General features: G+C 36.6%; 1 protein-coding gene across 2 annotated transcripts in view; it reads right to left on the bottom strand.

The window, feature by feature from the left end:
• Positions 1–205: 205 nt before the first annotated feature.
• The window catches only part of LOC129004332 (E3 ubiquitin-protein ligase Ubr3-like), a 77,118-nt gene continuing 53,997 nt past the window's right edge, over positions 206–23,326 (bottom strand). The window contains exons 11-31 of one of the 2 annotated variants that reach the window (XM_054432886.1): positions 21,060–21,241; positions 19,901–20,040; positions 19,199–19,341; positions 15,988–16,154; positions 14,853–15,093; positions 13,959–14,112; positions 12,749–12,895; positions 11,871–12,130; positions 11,076–11,299; positions 10,639–10,826; positions 10,231–10,364; positions 9,331–9,486; positions 8,975–9,111; positions 7,985–8,150; positions 7,108–7,330; positions 6,171–6,386; positions 5,494–5,756; positions 4,634–4,769; positions 3,234–3,442; positions 2,290–2,561; positions 206–1,658 (exon numbers count right to left, since the gene is read on the bottom strand). In XM_054432886.1, the coding sequence (XP_054288861.1) occupies positions 1,541–1,658; positions 2,290–2,561; positions 3,234–3,442; positions 4,634–4,769; positions 5,494–5,756; positions 6,171–6,386; positions 7,108–7,330; positions 7,985–8,150; positions 8,975–9,111; positions 9,331–9,486; positions 10,231–10,364; positions 10,639–10,826; positions 11,076–11,299; positions 11,871–12,130; positions 12,749–12,895; positions 13,959–14,112; positions 14,853–15,093; positions 15,988–16,154; positions 19,199–19,341; positions 19,901–20,040; positions 21,060–21,241 (3,876 nt within the window). In that variant the 3' untranslated portion in view covers positions 206–1,540. Of the gene's footprint in view, positions 1,659–2,289; positions 2,562–3,233; positions 3,443–4,633; positions 4,770–5,493; positions 5,757–6,170; positions 6,387–7,107; positions 7,331–7,984; positions 8,151–8,974; positions 9,112–9,330; positions 9,487–10,230; positions 10,368–10,638; positions 10,827–11,075; positions 11,300–11,870; positions 12,131–12,748; positions 12,896–13,958; positions 14,113–14,852; positions 15,094–15,987; positions 16,155–19,198; positions 19,342–19,900; positions 20,041–21,059; positions 21,242–23,326 lie in introns of both variants that reach the window. The other variant, XM_054432885.1, reaches the window with a different exon arrangement.

Here is a 23,326-nt window from a genome sequence, read left to right on the forward strand (position 1 = left end):
ATTGGTCTAATTATCAGGATAGTACTGCGGATCATCGTAGTGCTCGCTTGTGCGGACCTTAATCCACACCAGGGAGTATTGTATCCGCACTGCATGTATATAAATATCCACAGTTTGTGACCTCCTATTAGCTGGATTACAGGACGATGCCGTAGTCTAACAAGGATAACAAGGGATTAAGGGGTTTGTATAAAACAGAAAAGCATTTCATATCAAACATTTATTCATTCAATTAGCAGATTAAGCCTTTGTCTAGGCGAAGCTTCAACAAGTTATCATTTATTAAAGCGATTGAATAGCTTTGTACAATATATTTACAAGTCGTAATTGTTAAATACAATAAGATATAAACTCATCGAGTCCAACCACTATATACTTTATAATATACATGATATTACATCAGCTGACTCTGAAAGAGTCATGCTTAGCAACAATATAAATGATCATTATATCAGAAATCACATAGAAATAAATATCCCCGTAAAAGTGCCTCCAAGCCGAATCTATGTATTTGATTATTAATTGTTACAAAGATTCTTTTAGATCCTATATAAATGATTGTGAAAATTTTAATGTGGTTCTTAACTATCACTTAAGTTTAATTCTTAAAACATAATTAGTTAATAAACAAATCATTTTCATTGTTAAGCTTACCAATAGTCTTTCCATATTGGATACAAACTTCAGTTGTGTATCCACTATCACAGACATTAGGAGTTTTCTTTTCCTACAGAATCAACAAACCTACAACTTTACTACCTTTTGTAAATTGTATAAGAGTTCAATAATTAACTGTTTCGTGCCGATATAAAAATATATGCATTTCAGCAATAACATGAGCTTAAATATTAAGTTGTTATAGCGAAGGTATATTATTGTGATATAGGTTTGAAAGGAATAAGTTTTCTACTTACACTGCATAAGGAAAATATTTAAACAGTAATATTATAAATAATTAAAATTACATACATGGAGAATGAACACGAGGAAAATTGGAAATGAGAAGTAAAAGGTATCAAAATGCTAATTAACTATTCCGAAAAAACATGAACGATTGCAACTATGATTGGTAATTCAGGGTTTTTAAGAAAAACTATTACCAGTACAAAGATGAAAAACATGGCTGATTACCTTCTATTTTACAGACTTCCAAGGTGTGATAAAAAAAAACAATTTTTCATTAGTTTCTTTGTTTTTCTATGAGGAATTCATCTTTGTAGAGGTAAGCCAATTAACACAGAAAACCTACAAAAAATTGGGTGGAAAAGGTTTAAGGATTGAATCTGTTTGCATTATAAATAAAAATCTGTTAAAGAACAACAAAACATACAAAACTCAGTTCAGAAAAATAAATATCCTAAGAGTAGATAAACTGTAAAGATAATAACAACTCAACAAGTCGAAGGGCGAGAAGCCCGCAAATGTACAAAATAGTTACAAAATACGATGAAAATAAAGATCGAATCCAACAGAACTTTAGAAAGTGAATCGCAGATAATTTAATGGTTACGAGTGTATAAATCGTGAGGGAGTGAGTAGGTTACAGGGCGTCGCGATGCCATACCCACTTCTTGGGCGTGTGGTCGAAGTGATGTCCCAGCCATTGTTGTTGCAACAACTGATACCTGCCTGGACTCAGGTACAACGGCTTACCTCTCCTATAACAGCGTAATATGTAATTACTAGACAAAAGTACAACATTATACAATGAATCGTTATGTAGAGAAAGTGATGTGTTGGCATGACTGATTTAGTTTATTCAAATCAGTGACTACCAATCTACTTCTTTCTTCTGAAGCCCTTTGTAGGGGCAACAAATCAAGGTTGATGTGTTATAAAATAACTTTGAGGTTTCAACTACCTAGAACATTTATCTTAAACTCCGATTCAGGCAAGCCTGCTATCCTCACTAATAATAAAGGTTTAAACTACCTATTGTCTGTAAAATCGGAAATAAACTACAGCTGTTTCGTGCTGTTGGAAATTAATCACATCAGGTTAGGATGTACAGCACGATTTGTGTTAATTTAATTGTGGTGTAATTTAATGGCGTCTTTTTCGTGTTATTTCAATCTCCTGCCAAACTCCACCATGAGGGATTATTAGTTGGACATTCCAAGTTGATGATGTGCTCCACTTCTCTCAGCACAAAACAGCTGTTAATTATACTAGAACAAACCATATTGATAGACAACAGGTAACTGAAACCTTGACCCCTCGTAGGGGTGAAATATAAAACAAATTATGCTGTCAACTTTTTTGTTTAACTTTATTATTCGGTAAACATACTTGAGCTCTCTATCCTCCTCGCCGAAGCTGTCGAGGTAGACGCTGCCCCACAGACAGGCTCGTTTTCCCCGTATGACGATGACGTAGCTGCTGGTGACCACCAGGTACATCGCAGTGCCTGCACCACAGTCCACACTGTGCTGCACAGCTTCGCACACGTTCAGCTGTTTGCAGCAGTTCTCCTTGAGACACACCAGTGCGCCACACACCAGACACACCGACGTCTCCCTGGGTACGCTGTGGCACTGACTGCACTGCCGTCGGTGGTAGTACTGTGACACATAGCATACATCAACACTTGCAACTTAAGTAGTCCATACAGCCTATTCCTCCTGCATTTACACTAACTTCTTGATCTTTTCCTATCATGATCATCTACATGATGTTAAGATATGTAAGGAAACAAATGCACTAGATTAGCTTTTAGGTTGTGGCAAGATTTTTAATTTTTGCCTGTGCAAACTATACAATTCAATTCAAATATACAGAATAAGCATAAATGAATGGAATAAAGATATCTATTCACAATATTATTGCAAGATTCCCACTCAGAAAAAAAACTAAAATAATCCAAATCCTACCTGAGAAAAAAGAAAATTTACCTTCTGATAACTGGGTCCTCATTCCTCAACATATCAGTTGAATAGCTGGTATCCTGAATATTTGAATAATTGCCCCTTGCTACCCACCTTTCTGAACATTAGTGTGAAAAATTGCAACACGTAAAACGTGTTGGAAAAAACGTGTTTGTTATTTTGATACCTTGGATCGATCTACCCAAAAGCTACTTCCACATCCCACCAGTGATTCAGTTGATTGAAAAGCCAGTCTTATTTTTACGGCCATGTTTTCTTTGCTATGACATAGCCTAATGTGTTTATCAATCGCACATTAACATGGGAATAGACAGGTTAGCAAGGATTGCAATATAACCAGTAGCTCACCTGGAATATCTTGTCGTACAGCTCTGGCAGACTGAGCAGCCTGGGCTGATGCCACACCAGGTGTTGCTCGGACAGGAAACTTCTCGCTGTCACCTGGTTGTGGTTGATGAACTCCGACAGCTGACGTGTCCAGGCGAGCAGGTGACAGCCCGTCGGCTCCGGCCAGCTGAGCGCTACCGCTGCATTGAACAGCTCCAGAGTCATGCCACCTGTACAGGGTGGGAGATTAAAATCTAGTTTTGCTTAGAGGGGGATTTTTAGTACGAAGTCTGCTGGCTCGAGAGAAAAAATATTTTGTACAGATAGAGGACCCGTAGATTGAGGTGGATTGCAACAATATCAAGTAGAGTAAATAGCTTGTATAATTGACTACAGCTGATTCTTACTATCAGAAACAGACCACATCAGGTTAGAATGTTAGAATGAACACGAAAAACCCATCAAACCTGAAAATCGCTGGTTGGATGTGGTGGGCATTACCAAACCCAGATCCAATCTGTCACTGGGCCATCAATTAATGAAATTTTTAACAACAGGTCAATATTAGATAGTAACAAGACCAGGGTTTTGACTGTTCCCTTACAAAAAAACCATTAATAAATGCCTGGCACACAATACATTTTTTTGTACATTGTTATGAAATAGTAGTTTACGCAACAATTGCGTTAAGTGAGTCTTTACGACACGAGTAGAAAATTTAAGGCACGAGCCTTGGCGAGTGCCTTAAAAACTTCTACGAGTGTCGTAAAGACTATTAACGCGAGTTGCGTACACTACTTTACCTACGACCGTTTTTTAATTACTATCAATCTGGATTTAATTACTAACAATCACTAATGATAACTTTTTAGAGAGGTTATGTTTTCGTGTATTGTCATTGCCACTGAAAGTGATGCAACGACTTGTTGTATAATCAGCTAATTATGTGTTTGTTAAACTTCGTTAAATATTACATTGCTAGCAGCATTCTTACCATAAATAATATTGTATCAGGTACAATTCGGCAAATATTTCATTTATTTTTGGACTTCCACCAACTTAATTAAGAATACGCGAGTATCAACATGAACAAGTCGGATCAACAATTAAATTGGTCAACTGATCAGCTGATCAGCTGATAGTTGACGTTCGATGCATTACAATTTTAATTCTTTTCTCTCAATACTTGAACCTCATTGGTCCGTTACCTGTGTGGATATGATAAAACTATGCGGATATGAAATGAAACTATGCGGATATGAAAGTAAACAGCTGTAAAGTGAAACTTTTCAATTCTAAGAACTGGACTGAAATGGCTACTTTAAAAAACGGTCGTAGTTAAATATATTTTCCAATCAATATTAGAAGATTATGATTTTTTTACAAAAATGTTAATTAGTTAAAGGACATTGTGAACATACCTTCAACTAGCTCCAGATAGTAAACAAGTATGACAAATTCACTGGACTCTGTATGAATTTTAGGCAATTCTTGCTCATACAGATGATGTCTTAACAGCGCTGCAATGCGAAGAAATGGAAGACATAACTGTTGAATCTGAAACAAGGAATATACGAAACTATAATAGTATACTCGTTACACATTATTGTTTTACTCACAATAACTGATTGCCACATTTGAATAATGCAAAGTATACAGAACATAAATTTTAATAATGTGATTTGTGTGGCGAGTTGTATCGATCCTAATGTGATTTGTGTGGCGAGTTGTATCGATCCACCTCCACCATTTTACACAAACTAAAAAAGAAATCCAGATGCTTTACAGACAATCTGTTCAACCGACCTCCAAACCACCTAAGGAAACCACAGAAGACGCAAGAAGGAACCCCACCTATGACTCTAAGAGAGGACATTCTAAAATTTCCAAACTTGAAAAAAATATTTGAATGTAACATCACACCAATGAATTTCTTAATGACATTTTTACTCTGCATTTGCTAGTTCACATGGGACACAGTGGCCTGTGCGTGGAACGTATCCAGCAAAGCAAGGGGTGAGCTAGTACAGTACAAGGTCGAACTGTACTAATTAAAGTAGTTGTAGGTACCAGGACCCGAACCCACCACATTGCTGCCTTAGGCCCAAAGTCTGTGACGTTACCGACGCCACTGACTCACCAAAAAGATTACAATTAAGATTCTACATCTATGACTAGAAAGTTCCCCACACAACAGCATGACACACACATTCAGCTCAAAGCTGAAAGATGTATTGCTATGAACAAAATTTGTCAACCTACAATACGAGTATGTACAAACCTGGTTTTCGACGGCTGCGCGGTCGACAGTAGGCAGTTCCTGCGAGTCGCGCGCCTCGTCGCTGAGATACAGTGACGTGTGGTCCAGCAGGTGTATAGTTAGAGCCATCGCGTCATCCAGTGTACTGACAGGAGTGTCGGGGGCCGGCGGGGGGCTTCGTCGCCACTGACTACGCTGTGACTCTGACATGAGGCACGACAGCTGCACCGTCACTTGCACGTACAGCAGGTTGTACAGCAGCTTCACCACACACGAGAAGTAAGCTGCAACACCATCATGGTAGATAAGTTGGAACAGGTGGGATTGTGGATAAAGTGAAGGACATATGGTAGATGTTTAATTAGAAGGATGGTATTCCTTCTAGTAGGTTTTAAGCTGAATTTAAAAATTGTTACATAAAATAAATTTTAATTTTATTGTAAATAGTACTTTTATCTCATCTGTGACAAAACTTTAAACATTGTAGACCTTCACCCAGAGATGAATAAGGCAAAAAATAATTTAAATTTGCTCACCATTGTTAGAAAATGCAACAGTTTGCATGCCTCTACATATCAAAAATTATTATTACAATCTGTTACAGCTGTTTCATAAATGTTTAAAGTTAACGATTTTATTTATAAACAAATGGCAATAAAGATGTTTTTAACTCCACAACACAAAACTGTGTAACGTACTCTGGTCGAGGTGCAGCGGAAGCAGTAGAATGAACTGTGTGAGCAGAGCGCAAGGGTCACACAGCAGCAGAGGCACGGGAGGTCCGGCCACAGACAGTGCAGGGGCAGAGTCCTGCTGGGGCTCCTCAGTGGCCCCGGACAACTGTCTGAACGTCTCCCAGGTCGGCCAGTGGGCCAGCATACGAGCGTGGACAGCCAACACGTGTAGCAAAGGCACTGCAACACACAACACATAGTATTGACTTTGGAGAGGTTTATGAGCTACGTTTCATGTTACTTGGATGGTTTAATGAGGCATCAAAGGGATCTAGGTGAAGGTGTGACGTTTTAAATATGCTGTCACTTTGCATTCAATAGTCCTGTGTAACTTGGTAGAACTTACATTTTGATGTTTATAAAGGAATTTTTTAAATTTGGATAGCTATTGACTATTTAATAACACTACAGAACCATTTTGCGTTTATTGGTTAAATTTACAAGATTAACAAATCTTTTAGTCCAACATGAAGAAATCTCTGATTTTCAACTCTGCTCCCATGTGAAAAAATCCTATTTCATAATTGCATAACCACAAGAATAAAAAAAGACTCAATAATTACTAGGCTTATTTCCAAATGATTAGCAACTTAATGGAATATTTTACAGGAAAGCCAAGTAGCTGATTGAACATTTTTTCAAAAGGGATTGAATCCTCTAACTTGAATCTACTCATTGAATAAGTGTCCTGTATTGGAGAAAATACCAATGTAATGGTTTGTGCCTTTTCTCGTGAATCTATCAGCCCCATACTTTAAATTTTCTCAGATAACTCTACTTCTTTCTAAAGAAAACTAAAAATAATTTATGAAATAATACAAAATTTGAATCATTCTGCCTTTCAATGACAACAAAATCGATAGTACACCAAGACTTAACTAAACATATCAGTTTTACTCACTGATACACGATCGCTTGGGTATACAGTCGGTGCTCTTTGGCGTTACCAACGACCCCTCTCGCTGCACCAACTCCACCTCAAGGTTGGTCCGAGCGATGGACGTGACAAAAAGAAACAGTGTCTGCGGCAGCCGCGTGCCGCTCTTCTGTTTGAACTTGAGGTACGTCGAGTTGGTCATATCCTCCATGGACTTGCGCATGGCTTCCATCAGGTTGGATACGACCTGTGAGAGCAAAAACAGTTAAACTTTGTAAGATTATAGTTTTAAGTTAAGGATGTAGCATAGAGCACAAGGGAATCGTTTATAAGGAAATCCTGCTACCATCATAACTTGTAAAACTATATTTATTCTAATAAATATTTATCCTAATAAATAAAACTATGTCCCATCTAAGACGGGAATAAGATTTTACATGTCAATATACTTTTGTCTACTATGATTTGTTTAAAAAAATATATAGGTAAATGAGCCACTCCAGAGCGTGCTAAAATTAAAATCCCCCCCCCTGGTTTTGTTAAGGTGTTGAATTTTTTTATGTGACATCAAAGCAGCATTTACAAGAAGCCAGTTGGTAGGCAACCTGCCTCAGGAAACTTGAAATACATTAGAGGCAAGTAACCTGCCCCGTAACATTGCCTACTGGCCTCGTTTAAACGTGGCTTAAACATGCTTTGTTCACAATAAGTCGTTTCATTTTCAAGTTTTAGTTAAAAAATAATAGTATTTGATAGAAATGAGTAACTAATTAAATAAATAAAAACAGCTTTGTTGGTGGTTTAATTTAAATACTTCCACTTTCATTCTAAAAGCATCAAAAACTAACTTCAACACTGGAATGTGAAATCTACTACTCTATTACAGCTGTTCTGTACATACCGAGTTAGTGGGCGGATTCTCTTTGAGGAACTTGACCAGCTCAGTGATGGTTGCGTTGAGCGTGACCGGCCTGGAGCGGACGACGGCCGCACACTCTCCCAGCTGTGGCGGTAGTGGTAGCACTGAATTGGCTAGCCTTCGACACAGCGGACACGAGTACTCTCCTCTGTAAACAGATTTAAATGTTAGGCTTGATTAACTTACACGTTTTAAATTAAATCATACAGCGACTAAATCAATTCATCAAGGTATTAATGTTCTTCTTGGTTGTAGATTTTAGTTTTAGTTCTTGTTTGACGTGAGTAAATATGTAAACTGTAAATCTGTAAAATCTTTGGACTGAGAAGCACTCAAGAATAAAGGCAGTTTGTTTGATTGAAAAAAAAAACTTCCTCCAAATACACCTGGTATTTTAATTATCTATCACCCTATAGGATCTGCATTTGAACAATTGGCTTCTTTTGCTACTTTCGTAAGATATTGTATTTTGAATTTGAATTTCCCATGTTTTATTCTTTTTTAGCAGGGTTGGAAACAAGAAAGGTCTTAATGGATTCCATAAAATCGAATTTAGGTCGGATTAATACAACAAAATTATATTAAATAAAACACTTGGAACTTTAAAAATATAACCCCTGAGAGAAAAAAAAACTACTGCTGTAACAGTAAAATACATGTATTAGCTATAAATAACCAACCACTAAACTACGGCTCCGATCACACAGAAACCAGACGATAATAGAAATGTATGCAGACATATGAAATTGACAAACAGTGTGGTATTTAAATCTATGACAGTATGTAATGGGCAAAGCAGGTGTCAAATGCAGGTGTTTAAAGCCTGAAACGTATCTTCCATTGATTTAATTTCTATATTGTACAGGTAGCCATGTCACGCGGAAATACCTTGTAATGACTTACACGGAAAGTCAGATAACCAAAGATTGAACAATCATAACTCTACTGTAATCACTTTCACTAGACAGTTACCGTTCAGAGGAGAGCCTCTGTTGGTTACGCAGAGAGCGCAGATAAGCCTTGAGACAGTCGAGATGTAAATGATGTCCACAAGTTTGTACATGGACGCCTCCCTCCCAGCCTAGGTTGACAGACACTAGCCAGGACAACTGAAACACACAAGCACATCAGTAACATCACTCAGACAATCTGACAGCATAATCAACAGCTAGACATTAGGATTAGGGTGAGAGCACCAATGAATTAACGTTTAAGCTTGTGATTCCAATTGCATTTAACATCGGAGAGTAAGCTATTAAACTCCAGAGTAAAGAAAGCCTTATCTGTATTTTCCTGTTCCTCCTAATAAAACTGAATAAATTCTGTACCTGGTCAAACTCGCGGTCAAGCTCTTCAATCTTCCGGTCGAAGTCAGCAGCCAAACTGAGTTTGCCAGTCTGTTGGAACGCCTGCCTCTCTTCGTCTGATGTGGGTAGCACTGCAGGATCTGCACTTCGTCTCTTGTGTCCCAGCACACTTGTAGCCTACCAAGAAAACGTCATTAGTAAAAGTCCATTAATCCATTCATTTAAACTTTCAAATCAATATAATGTATATTTAAGTTCATGTTGAAAAATGAACTTAAGTGTTGATCGACTTAATCTATAACATTTCTTTTTTAACAGATAACAGTAAGGTTCTTGGTTTTTTTTAAAGTCTATGGAATTGAAATTAAAGAGTAAAGCTTTTATTTCACTGAAATAGTGTAAAAAACTGAAAACATTTATCCTTATTAATTCCCAATGCTACTGTAAATGCTACAGTAGGTGAAGGAAGACGTTTTTGCTTCTGTAGGTGGTTGGATTTTGTCATGAGATTAAGATTATTTTCAAGGTCGGAGTATTTTCTTGATACATGTCCTTGTTGCACAAGTAGGTGGAACGAACTTTACAAGCAGTGTACTTTACTCAATTGTTTCTTTGTAGGAATGTGTAATTAATTATTGGAAGTTTAAATTCAAACTATAAATGACAAAGTCTAAGGCTGTCTAATGCTATCTAAGGTCTAACTGCAGGAGAATTGGACAGTCAGCACAACACAAATGAAGAACCGTAGAGTGACATTTGCTTCCTTCGATTTAGATCTTGAGGAGACATTTTTAGAATGTATCCTTAGATTGTTGAATTTATTTTGAACTAGTCTTTTACTTGATGCTGCTTGAGCCTGTTAGCATCTATTTACTATAGCAAATAATACAGTAAACAGCTGAAAAACAACACATTACTGACCTGCACCAACACAGCCAATCCCATAGGCTTCTCATCAGTGCTCGGAGAAGTCTGGCTGCAGATAACACAATCATACTCCTTCTTGGTGGTCAACACTTGCTCAGCTCCGTCCCAGTCCATGCCTAGTGCTTCGTCTTCTGGAACCAGTCAGACCAAACACTCAGAAACAGTATCATTGAACATATGGCTGAATTTTATGGTAATCATCCCCGACACATGTAATTAAATGGAAAAATAGGAACAGCCCAAAAAACACATGTTGAACTTGAACCACTAAAAATGAAGTGTTGCATTTTTGATTTTACTTGATCAAATACATCAGTTTTTTGATGAAAATTTGTTTCACAATTTTTATTGATTGAATGGAAAAGTCATGTCTTAATTTAATCAAGGATGCCAAAAACCTACCGGTTTCCATCGCTTTCTCCATAAACTGCTTCTGTTTGGAGGCAAATTCCTCCATAAGTTTTTGTTGTCTTTCTTTCGCTTTTCTTCTTCGTTCTGCTCTCTCTTTTTCCTCTCTTTCTCTCCTTTCTGCTTCCCCTTCTTCTGGCTGCCGAGGCCATAACCTCTCTCTCGTCTGCACAACATTATCTCTGAAAACATTAACATTTTGTTAGTAATGGCATACTTCTCAGCTTTACAAACTTACAAAAGACTTTAGATACAACTGCATACATACAGTACTGAATCCATTAGTAATGCAAATTCCAGTTTACAGCTAATAAACATATAATAGTTTGCTAGTAGATATACATTGCACAAAATAACGAGGATAGACTGTTTATTTAAAAATAGAATGGTACTCTGTAGTAGGTTTAGAGTTTCATCTGGCATAATCTTACCGACAAAATGAGTCAATTTCCATAATTCTTCGGAGCACTTTTCCTACAAAGAAGGCACCGTCGCCTATCCGAGAGTCCCGGTCCACCTCCAGCTCATCTGGATTGAAGGAGTCCGGAGCACCGGAGAGGTGGGAGTGAAGCTTCAGTAGAAGTGAGATGATGCTCTCATTGGCTTCTATACTTCGCTCTGGACTGGGCAGCTCTACGGAGAAGTCTGGTTGTTTCTGCCACATCAACACAAAGGGAAGAATAAGCAATTGTTGTTGAAGCAGCCAAGTTTTAAGTTCACATTAATTATACTGCTATTTCCAGTACCACTACCTTGTTGCTTTAACACTCAAGACCTGTTACGTCAAAGAATAGCTCGTAATAGAACTAATAGTAACAGGATAGGCCTAATAGCATTATTATTGTATTTTATAACATAAATGAGATTATTTATAAAATAAAAATAAAATTTGAATAAAAAGAGAGATAATATAACGTAAATATTAGAGTTGTGCAAGTGGCTTGCTTTTTGAGCCGAGCTGAGCTTAGCTGCAAACTCAAATGAAACGCCAACGTAGAAAATTGTGCTTTAGTTGAGCTTTTACGATTGCAGTACGAGTCTGCAAGATCATGCCAGGTTCGTGATCCTTGGCTAAAGAAAAAGGTGATGTCTAGTCAGTAAAAATCTTCATACACTCCATTCTACACTCACTCTGCACAGCTCAAATTACTACACAAAATACATAATTGACTTAGTGAAGTGATTAAATTAAACATAAAACTAATTAGAGCGGAAAAAGCACCAACCGATCGATCGCTGTGTGACCTCTTGGAGAGCTGAACGACCGTAGTGGACGAGGTACCACTGGAGCTCGGGCCCGGCAGTGCTCGTAAACATTGACTTCCAGGTTGACGACGGAAGTTGATCATCTGACTGAGGCTGTTGCTACTACCGCTGCTACTGGACGGCTGGTGTTGGAAGCTGCTAGCAGAGATCATCTCATTGCCAGCAGTCACTGCTAGTGGCTGGGTGGACGGAGGCAGTGCTTCCATTGGCTCAGACCCTTCTGTTAAAGACCACCACAGTTACACAGGTGATGTTGAGAAAATACTACTAACCGACATTTTAACTCGGAGACAAAACATTCTGTAGATGGTAAAACGTACGTTTCTTGAGTATTTAATGTTTGAAAAAAATACTGGGTCATCCAAGAAGAAATTCACAAATTTTGTATTACATTTTTTCTAACAAACCTAGAAAGTGGAAAATTTAGGTAATCTTATCTTTGGCATCCACAACATTTGTTGACTCCATGCCTCAGATGAAAAACTGCATATTTTTAGAACTATTTCAATCCATCTTGTGCTACCAAGTTCACGCACGCTATCTGACTCAAAGTGTAGAAGAGGAAAGAGACAATGGCTAGGAGTCTGCAAGTCATTCCTCAATGGATATCCCATCAGTCACATCTCAAAGGATAATGCACTTGCAAGTGAAAAGATAATAGATAATTTTAAAACTAATTGATTTATAAAATGGTCCCAACCAAACCTGAGACAGGGTATACCAACATTCCTATGGGAACATTACAGCTAAACCTTCCCCAGTTTCAAGTAACATTGTCGAATAACTTCTTATCGTTTTGAATAACCCTTTGAATTGCACTAATCATCAACAATCTTACCAATAGCAGCCTGACTGTGTGTGTGAGGCACCAAAGCCATCGACTGGGATTGTGGGTCATCGTTGGCAGGCAGCAGGGCTGGCATGCTGGGCACTTGAGGCAGACCAGTTGGAGTACCACTTCTTACCTGCACCCACTCGCTGTCACCTACAATATTACACGTACACTATAGTCTCAATAATCCAACCTAGACCAACACAAGCAAGAAAGGCCTGATAACACAAAAAATAATAACTATAACTGTTGTGAAAATTATTTTCAAATCTTGTAGCTTTAATAATAATAATAATCTTTATTGTCATTCAGCAACATAAAATTACACTAGACGACGTCAGAAGTCAGGACACAAATATGACATCATGCTTAAATCTATATCATCCTACGAAGCATTGAAAATTTTGTTGCATAAACTGTACATATAGGTCTAATATTTAAATAATATTTAATAATATTATAAATAATAAATATTATAAATAATATTAATATTTAAAAAGGCTTTAAATTTTCCTTCCATTAAAACCACTCATTTACTTGTTTTGAGGTCATTGTTACAAACAGTAGAACCCCTCTTATCCAATATTGGCGTAACTGACTCTTTAGGATATCTGACCTTAGGTCTTATTAAAAGCTATACATATCTATTGAGGCTCGATTTTAAAGTCATGCGATTCTCGCCTACAATCTCGAGAGGCCAAACGCTAAATCAGAAAATTGAGCTCGAGCCGACGTTTACAATCACAACTGCAGGTTTGCAAAAATTGTGAAATCAAAAAATTCACGTTTTACTCCAAGACCCTGGAAATGATGTCGATTTGACCACGGTAGACTTCCACAATTTTGCCAAGATCGCAGGAGATGATTTTTACGTGACCACAGGTAAAATATTGTAAAATAAATAAACTTTCTTACTAGTATACAATTTTTTTTAAACATGGGTTGATGCCCTCGCGACGCTGTACAGTCATACTAAACAAAGTAACTTGTGGTTCATGGAACTCAATTGTCCACAAGGCGGGTTGGTAAAACAAAAGGTGACTGACGATCGGATATTCAAGACTCTACTATAACATATCTCAACCAAACAATTACTTGTACTGGCACAGTTTACATAAAAAAATAAACACTACACACTAAACACGATTATTAATACACCTGAACTCTTGACATCAACAAAACTCTTACTAAACATGATAAACACGTAGACACTTACTATCACTGTCACAGACAAAGATGGGCTCCGGCAGAGTGATTGACTGGATCACAGTACGGAGGTTGCAAGAGAGCCAGTCCGTCTCAAACCAGTTACCGAGGTCCGTATCCCTGACGTGTCTCGATTGAGGCGAACTCACCGTTGTCGGGCACAACTGCAAACATACACGTTGTAACTAGATATCAAGGCAAGATGGACTAGATAAATTTATCAGATGTACAGTTTTAGTTTGTTTGAAAAGAAAATTAATTTAATGTTGAAAATCACAAGCTATTTTACTTCTTATCTACCACAGGTTGAGCATCATGACACTGGATGGTTTGTTTGTTATGGAACTACTTACCTTAAGAAATTTAAAAGATAGATTTGACAAAAGCTAGAGAGAAGGAGAGGAATATCAAAACAAAGATATAATGGAAAGATATGTGAAGATGTGGAAAGATACAAAGATATGTGAAATGTAGTAAGTAATATCATACATAGATTAATCAACATCAACAAGTAGATTCATCTCATTGGAAAATCTCAATCCGAAGCGTGTTTTTCATGTCCAGCTCATGTTGGTGACACAGGGACTAGAGTCGACAAAATTTTGTTCGAATATTTTAAGGTTAATTTTATAAAGTGTTTTACTTTTTTGGTTATATAGCCAAGAGACAAGCTATTATTTAAGACAGATGTTTTATTTAGCTAAACAATGCTTTCAATTGCTGAAAGATCGAAAAACAAATTGTAAACAAAAACACATTCCTTGGCATTGGACAGAACTAACTTTAAATATCTGGTAATATGGCTGAGTCATTGACTGTAAGTAGTTTTGAATTTGTGATTAGGCTACACATACATTTTTGCAAATTAAAAACAAATAAACACACAACAATTTTTTTAAGTCACCTGATCTTGAGGGTCATCGATGGCGATGGCTTGCTCCAGCAGATATATCAAGATGGCAGTGACATGTTCACTGACTGTATGCTCCATTGTAGCCTTGTACAGCACCGTCCACACCAGCGCGTGGAACACCTTGGTGCGCAACACCTTGCGTGGGTCCTGGTACGCCGGGTGTACCGGCCACGGCGTGCGGAATGGTGGCCAGGCGGTCGTACCGTGTCTGATGCGTCCGATCTGCTGCGCACTGTCATACAACATTGTGTTTGAGTTAAGTTTATTCACATTTTAGCCCACAATTAAATTTGTCTTAACTGAGAAAACATATTCAATCTAGGACAAAATTTAAATCCCACTACAGTGGAGTCCCGATAATCCGAACTTCGGTAATCCGAAAGTACGCTTAATCCAAAACCAAAAAATATATATTTTTTGAAATTTTTTTTGAAATTTTTTGATATTTTTTGGAAATTTTTTGAAATTTTTTTATCAAACTTTTGACACAGTTAGCTGTACCTCGTCAAAGTATTCTGTAGTGGCTGGGCGAGATAAACTTTTTTTGTAGAGTATTTTAGTAAAATTTTACGATTTTTGTTATTACTGTAACATTTTACATTTTTGTCCGCCAAATCATAAATGGATTTTATCGTGATAATGCTGCAGCCAATAGGTCTAGCCTTAAGTAATGTGAAAAAACAATCCCGGGCTTGTGCCTGCGTCCGAAAAAAAGTAGTAAGAAGTAAGACAAAAAAAATTTCAAAAAATAAAAAAAAAATAAAAAAAACAAAAAAAACGTTTGATCCGAAATATTTGGTAATCCGAAATGGGCCCGGTCCCAACCATTTCGGACTAACGGGACTCTACTGTATTATTTACATAATTTTAACTTGACTCAAAATCTGAAATTGACTTTAAAATCTGTTAACACCAAACATCACAAAATGCCATAATTTAACAACAAAATGCCACAAGGTATCTGACGACCATCCTAAATTTCCCCACAACAAAACTCACACACTTTTCTCTGGTCCCACAAACTCACTTACAATTGCCGTTTCACCCAGTACAGTCAAATAGACTGCTAATCCTATGTTACAAATCCAAATATTAAGTACAAATAAAATAGAGAAGGTGCACTTACTACTCAGAGAATCTGTCCATGGAGTTCTGGAAGTCCCGGCGGTGTACGGCTCTCAACAGTACATGTATAGGATCATACAGCTGCTCCCACACTTTGGCCTTGGGTACGTACATGCCTTGCTGCATGTTACCACTAGCCTCCAGGTTGGGCGCTTTGTAGTCTGCGACCTGCACAACAATAAAAAACAAGTGTAAGGGATTGAAAACTGCAATTTATTGCTCACAAACAAAAAATACACAAGTTATTTGTTCTGAATGTAATTGTTTTAAGTTCTTGATCAACCAATAGCTGAGCTCTTCTGGAAACTTCAATCTGGAGGGTGCTAGACCCTATCAAAATTCAGATAAAATTTTATTCAAACATATTACGTGCAAATATTTTATACGGTTCAAATTATAAATGCATGACAAATTTTTTTTTTTGTCCACATGTATCAATGGTTGTTTATTTTAACACGTTGACCGCGCGTGCCGACTTTAGTCGGCGTCGCCAGCGCTCCCAGGTGGCGCGCGCCGACTAAAGTCGGCACCAGGCCAACAGAAATATTAGTCCAGGAGCTGAGGGGGGTTGAGCATGCATGAAAGTAGTACGCAATGTTATTGCTGATTATTGTAATATGGACTGTGGTGATCAAAATTACGTATGTCGCCTATTTCAAAAGTGGTCGATAAGGTGGGGGGGAGGGGGCAAACATGGCGGTTTGCGCTATGCGTTAAAACGCTGATAGTTCGAAAACGGTAAAAGATAGAACATCGGTTAAAACGTCGTTGTAATCCTAAACATGTGGACAACAATAATGGTCATTGAGTCCGAGGTCGTATCTCTATAAATAAACAAGTTATTGTATAAAATATGTAAAAATGGACTTTTCGTGTAGATTTTTTACCGAAAGTAGAATTAATTTGTGAGTGTCGCAAAGAAGTAATATCAAATATCTTTGCTGATAGTTGTAATATGGACTGTGGTGATACAAAATACGAATGTCGCCTACTTTTCAGGTGGTCGAGAACTTGGGGGAGGGGGGCAAAGATGGCGGAACGCGCTATACATCGAAATGACTGTAGCTCGAGAACGGTACGAGATAGGACATCGGTTAAAACGTAGTTTTAATCCAAAAAATATTACCAATAGAAAAGGTCATTGGGTAAAAAGTCGTATCTTAACTAATAAAAAAGTTATAACAATAATAAGTTTAACAAAATCTACATCGTACAGCTATTTTTTTCGAAAATCGTATGGATTGTTGATAAATAATAGTGTAATTACTTAATTACTCGGCTAAATATTAACTAGATGCATTTTCTTATAAGAAAAAAATATATTATTACGAATAAATATGGTTTAAAATGTAAAACACGGCCTCCAAACTACATATAATACTTGGGGTTTCGCCGCAATCAATAGCATAATACAGACTACCACTACAAATCCAATTTTAATTATTATAATGTTGTAGGTTATTACAATATGATTATGTAACAGATTCTTATTTAATACAGTTATATGAAAAAAAAAACATTACTACAAAAGTAAATACCTTATAATAAAAAATACGGCAAATCTCTTCATTCTATCCATAACAATTACACTGGTTGTTCATATTATTTGTTGAATTTAACTAGGTACCTTTTTAATTTCTCTTAGCACCTGTAATACAAATAAAAAATTGTAAATATTTTCTTTGATACAAATGTATATACATCTATATATAATTAATGCATGAGAGCGGTCAAGAAATTTAAAGTTTATGGTGTTTATATTTACAATGGAATTAAACTACTATATATTATATTTCATATTTAATTATTATCTTATTTGTTTGATTATTTATTTATCATTATTTCATTTATATACTCAGTGTATAATGAAATACAAAATACAAGCAATCATTATTTTAAAAACAGCAGCAATTATAACGCAACCTAACGGACGAACCCCAAGGCGTTTGGAGGCCGTGTTTTACATTTTAAACCATATGTATTCGTAATAATATATTTTTTTCTTATAAGAAAATGCATCTAGTTAATATTTAGCCAAGTAATTAAGTAATTACACTATTATTTATCAACAATCCATACGATTTTTGAAAAAAATAGCTGTACAATGTAGATTTTGTTAAACTTATTATTGTTATAACTTTTTTATTAGTTAAGATACGACTTTTTACCCAATGACCTTTTCTATTGGTAATATTTTTTGAATTAAAACTACGTTTTAACCGATGTCCTATCTCGTACCGTTCTCGAGCTACAGTCATTTCGATGTATAGCGCGTTCCGCCATCTTTGCCCCCCTCCCCCCAAGTTCTCGACCACCTGAAAAGTAAGCGACATGCGTATTTTGTATCACCACAGTCCATATTACAACTATCAGCAAAGATATTTGATATTACTTCTTTGCGACACTCACAAATTAATTCTACTTTCGGTAAAAAATCTACATGAAAAGTCCATTTTTACATATTTTATACAATAACTTGTTTATTTATAGAGATACGACCTCGGACCCAATGACCATTATTGTTGTCCACATGTTTAGGATTACAACGACGTTTTAACCGATGTTCTATCTTTTACCGTTTTCGAACTATCAGCGTTTTAACGCATAGCGCAAACCGCCATGTTTGCCCCCTCCCCCCCACCTTATCGACCACTTTTGAAATAGGCAACATACGTAATTTTGATCACCACAGTCCATATTACAATAATCAGCAATAACATTGCGTACTACTTTCATGCATGCTCAACCCCCCTCAGCTCCTGGACTATATATTGAGTCAGTGTGAGCTTAGCCTCAGACGGAGACGTTATAATCGTTGCTAGCCTGCCAGCTTAGAATGCGAGCTTTACTTTGGTGTAGGTTGGTACTAAAATTTCCCGTAAAGTCCTGTCTGGCAATGCTTTTGTCCCGGTTTTGGGGATTTTTTCTCTTCAACCCACATTACAAAGACACTGGATACGGATCCGTGCAGTGCTGCTACCTTTGGGTGTTTCAGTGAACTACATCCACTCTCGGGGTAACGCAGCACAGTCACCACTGCTCTTTTGTGATTCGTCAGACTGAAATATTTGAATGCCAATTGCGTTCGCTGATTCGGTTGCGCGCCGGGGCTTCGCCCGCCACTGGGGAGCGCCTGTAAAGTCGGTGCGCGCAGTCAACGTGTTAAATTTGGCACATTCTGCAAGAAAGGATGTATTAAAGTCTACACTAACCTCCTGCAGTACAGATTCAAAGTCACGGCTCTGCGCAGTGCCACATCTCTCTGGCATCAACTCCATCAGCTGACTGTGAGTTTTGTCACACATACACAGCAGTGTCACCATCTCCAGCTGTGACAATGCGCACGGTTTGGCTCCTGCAACAACCACAACAACCCTTAGTAAACCTCAAACTTAGCCTCAAACTACGATTTTGTTCCTATTGTTGTTATTGACATTGTATTAGAGAATTATGAGTTTACTGAAGGTAAATGTGTGACTTCATGACTTCAAAATACTGAAGACTGTAGTTCACAATATGTAATACCAATGGCATATCTGTATTGATGTTACAGGGAAAGTGCTTACCAAGTATTAAAAACTGAAAACAACACATTAAAACATACATTTTGGCTCTTAGACTTTATCAAACATACCCAGTAGCCTAAGTCGATTCTTACACTTATTATTTCTTGGATGTTTCTTAGACTTACCTAGGTTAGTTCTTTCAATTACCTAGTTCCATTCATCTTACAATTTGTTTGGTTTCAAGTCTTGATAATTACATAACATTGTCTTCACATCAAATACGCACCTATAGAGGTGGCGTCCCCATTTTAATTGGTGATAATTTAATATTACTTACACTTAATAAGGCTTACTTAGGCTTGTTCATTGTCTTGGTAAAACTTAGGTTCGCTCTAACACTTAACTTACCTAGGTTTGTTCTTAGGCTGATGAGTGACGCCAGAAACGTAAGGCAGCTCTCCAGCATTGGTGTCTCGGACTCAGAATCTGCTGTGTTGGTGTCACTCATTGGACTGGACACAAAACTGAGCCACTCCTTGATGTGGAACCTACAACACACCATCACATGTAGACACTTGTATGTGGTAGATACGAGACAGTAAGAAGTCCCCACTCAATCTTGAGAATAGAATTCACAGTCAAGTTTACTTATTGTCTGAAGCGTTGATTGGTAACTGGAGGCTTACGCAGGGTACAGACACAGTTTAGGCAGCGTTGTAGCTCTCAAATGGAGCAGTGTAAGGACTCCCCAAAGCTACTGGCATTGCAAGTTTTGAGGAATCAAAAAGCAGAACTATCCACTCTGTTTTTTAAAAATTTTAATCAAAAAATTCATGGCTCAATCCTGGTATATTGTGGTTGACAAAATACTCAGTAGGTGTTAATGGTTGAGTGGGTACGTTGCAAATAGATAATTTTTTTTTTATATTCAAAATTACATTGTTTAATCCGGTTGAGGGTAACACATACAACTGGGAAACTTAATACATAGAGACCACTAAATTAGTGTTACTTTCTGAGCTTAATTTACATGCATTAATGTTATATACTAATTAATTATGAGTTGGTAGCTCAATATTTAATCGTAGAACTACAAATATTTTTTTGAAAAACACTTATTTGACTAGAAGATCACCATTTACCAACTGCTTTAATCCTAACAAGGAAAACTGATAACTAATCCGTATAAAATTGTATTCTTTTCGTCATATTATAACCGCTTTTCGATTAATAAAAATATAAGTATCAGAAATACAACAAAAAAATCAATAAAGAAATTAATAACATTTTATGAATTTCAACATTTTAAGTACAACACACTTAAAAAAAAAACTATTTTAGAAAAAAATTTTCTAAAAAGACGTTAACATTTTTTAAGTGTATTCTCTTCAGGAGAGGACAATTTAAAATTTAAACACTTTTCCACGGTGTTCTGTCTAAAATTATACCCTGACAATACCCTGCAATTAGCATTATACCATGTATTTACTTTATTTAATTTTAATTAAAACATCTCTTTAGAACCTTTTACAAGCTATATAAGATTCAATCCCACAATGTCACTTACTTGTCAATCACAGTCTGTATGTACGTGTCTGCGGGGATCTGTGTCGCGCAGATCTGCAGAAGATACATGTCTGCGTCGACCATGGAGTTGCAGAAGTTACACTGGATGTAGGTCATAGCTTGTCCTTTAATCTGCAGTCCGTTTCGAACCCAGAGACCATTTAGTATTTCGTAGAAAGCCGCCTGTAACAAAGAGAAGACAACTGATATAACCTTATGCATTTTTTTAAAATATAAATTTAGATTAATATTTTTTTTAGGTTGGCAGCCTCTTTTCCTTGCATTTGCATGTCCACATGGGTCACAGAGGCTAGTGTGTGGGACGGTTCGAGCAAAGCAAGGAGTGAGCCAGTACAGTTCACAGGTGAAGTGACTGGGACAGGTGGTGTCGTCCTGTAATCCAGCTACTATGAGGTCACGAATTGTGGTATATTTAGAGGCATGCACTGTGAATGCGATGCTCCCTGGTGTGGATTAACGTCCACACTAGTGAGTACTACGACTATCTGCAGTACTATCCTGATAATTAGACCAATTCTCTAATTACAAGGAAAAATGTGGTTCGGATTCCACTATAAACTGACGGTCCCTTAGTTGCCATTAGCTGTATGGGCTATTAATTAACAGCTGTGTCTAAGGAATATGTCGGCCTTAGTCACTAACAAGACTACAAGATCGCGCCACTCATTCTACACTCATCCTTCACACATATTTGGGTTAAAATACGCACATAGTGGCGTCCCCATCTTAAATAATTGATAATAATTGTACTGATAAAAAGTTGCTTCAGGTACCAGGATCTGAACCGATTGCTGTCTTGAGCCCAAAGTTCAAGGCGCTACCGACTGAGCAACCGACTCACCCAAACTTTCTTGTCTACAACATTTTGTATGAAAGTTATAATAATAATAATAATCTTTATTTTCATTCAGCAACATAAAATTACAATAGACAACGTCAGAAACAAATATGACATCATGCTTAAATCTATATCATCTTATGAAACATTGAACATTTTGTTACATAAACTGTACATACAGGCCTAATATTTAAATTTAAAATTCTAAGATTGAATGCTCTTACACAAATTTATAAAAAACTTAAGTAAATAGTACTTCAAAACTAAACAATTTGTAAATATTCAGGAAATTTGTAAAAGATTTTTGGTCATGCAGGCTGCCTCGTAATGGCCAATAGTGTTAAGAGTTCAGAGTAGGTAATCATTTGTGTTTAAAAAATTGTCTATAGAAAAAAGGCTTTGCTAATTAGCCATCTTGATAATGTTGATTTGAAAAGGTTTATGTTATCAATTTCAATTTCTCTAAATAGAATGGGAAGTTTATTAAAAAGTTGTAATTGTAAATATTTATGGCTTTTTGTGAATTTTGAAAGTCTAACTGGTGGGATGTACAGGTTGTTTGATTGTCTAGTTGAGTGGTTATGTATTGAGTGACATTTAGTAAAATTTGTAATGTTTTGTTTAACATAGACTAAATTATTAAAAATATAAATACTTGAAAGTGTCATTATATTATTATTTATAAAGTTTATTATAAGTGTATTATAAGTTTTTTATAAGTTATTATAAGTTATTATAAGTTTATTATAATTATTTATAAAATTATTTATAAAGTTACTCAATGGCTTTTATGAAAAGTATTCCAAACCCTCAAATTTTTGTGGATATAGCACTGATTGAACCTGTTTACCCCACCAAAGTCCAAGACCTCAAGAAACTGGAGAAAGTATAGGAAATATGTTACAACAAAACAATACAAATAACAATTTTATTGAATTAATCTATTTGATTGAATACTGCTCTTATGTGCAGGTACTTTATGTGCTAAAATATTATTAAGTATAATATTTATTATGTTAGCGAAACTGAACACTAGTGTTGACATAATTTTGTTTATCTTATTTCCAGGTCAATTTTGATATTTTTTGGTTGTAAAATATCCACACTGCAGCAAACCTGCAGACTAAGCAAATTCCAATTAGTAAGTTAGGATTTTAAGTCAACTATTCCTATAAACCAGTTACATTTAAATAACATTAGATGTAACAAGCTCTTAGGCTGCTACGGGAAAGGGAAAAAGTGTTTGTTGATCAAAAAGAGTATGGTATGATCAACATCCATTTATAGGTCTATATTTAATTATTTACAGGGCCGGACTTAGGACTTCAGGGGCCCCGGGCAAATTTTCCAATGGGGCCCTAGGATTTCAGTTTGGGGGGTCTTCCGGGGGGATTGGGGGGCATGGAATA

This window comes from Macrosteles quadrilineatus, unplaced genomic scaffold (genome assembly GCF_028750875.1).
Source record: "Macrosteles quadrilineatus isolate MER2022 unplaced genomic scaffold, UCM_ALF_1.0 Scaffold_9__3_contigs__length_116548681, whole genome shotgun sequence".
Taxonomy (NCBI): Eukaryota; Metazoa; Arthropoda; class Insecta; order Hemiptera; family Cicadellidae; genus Macrosteles; species Macrosteles quadrilineatus.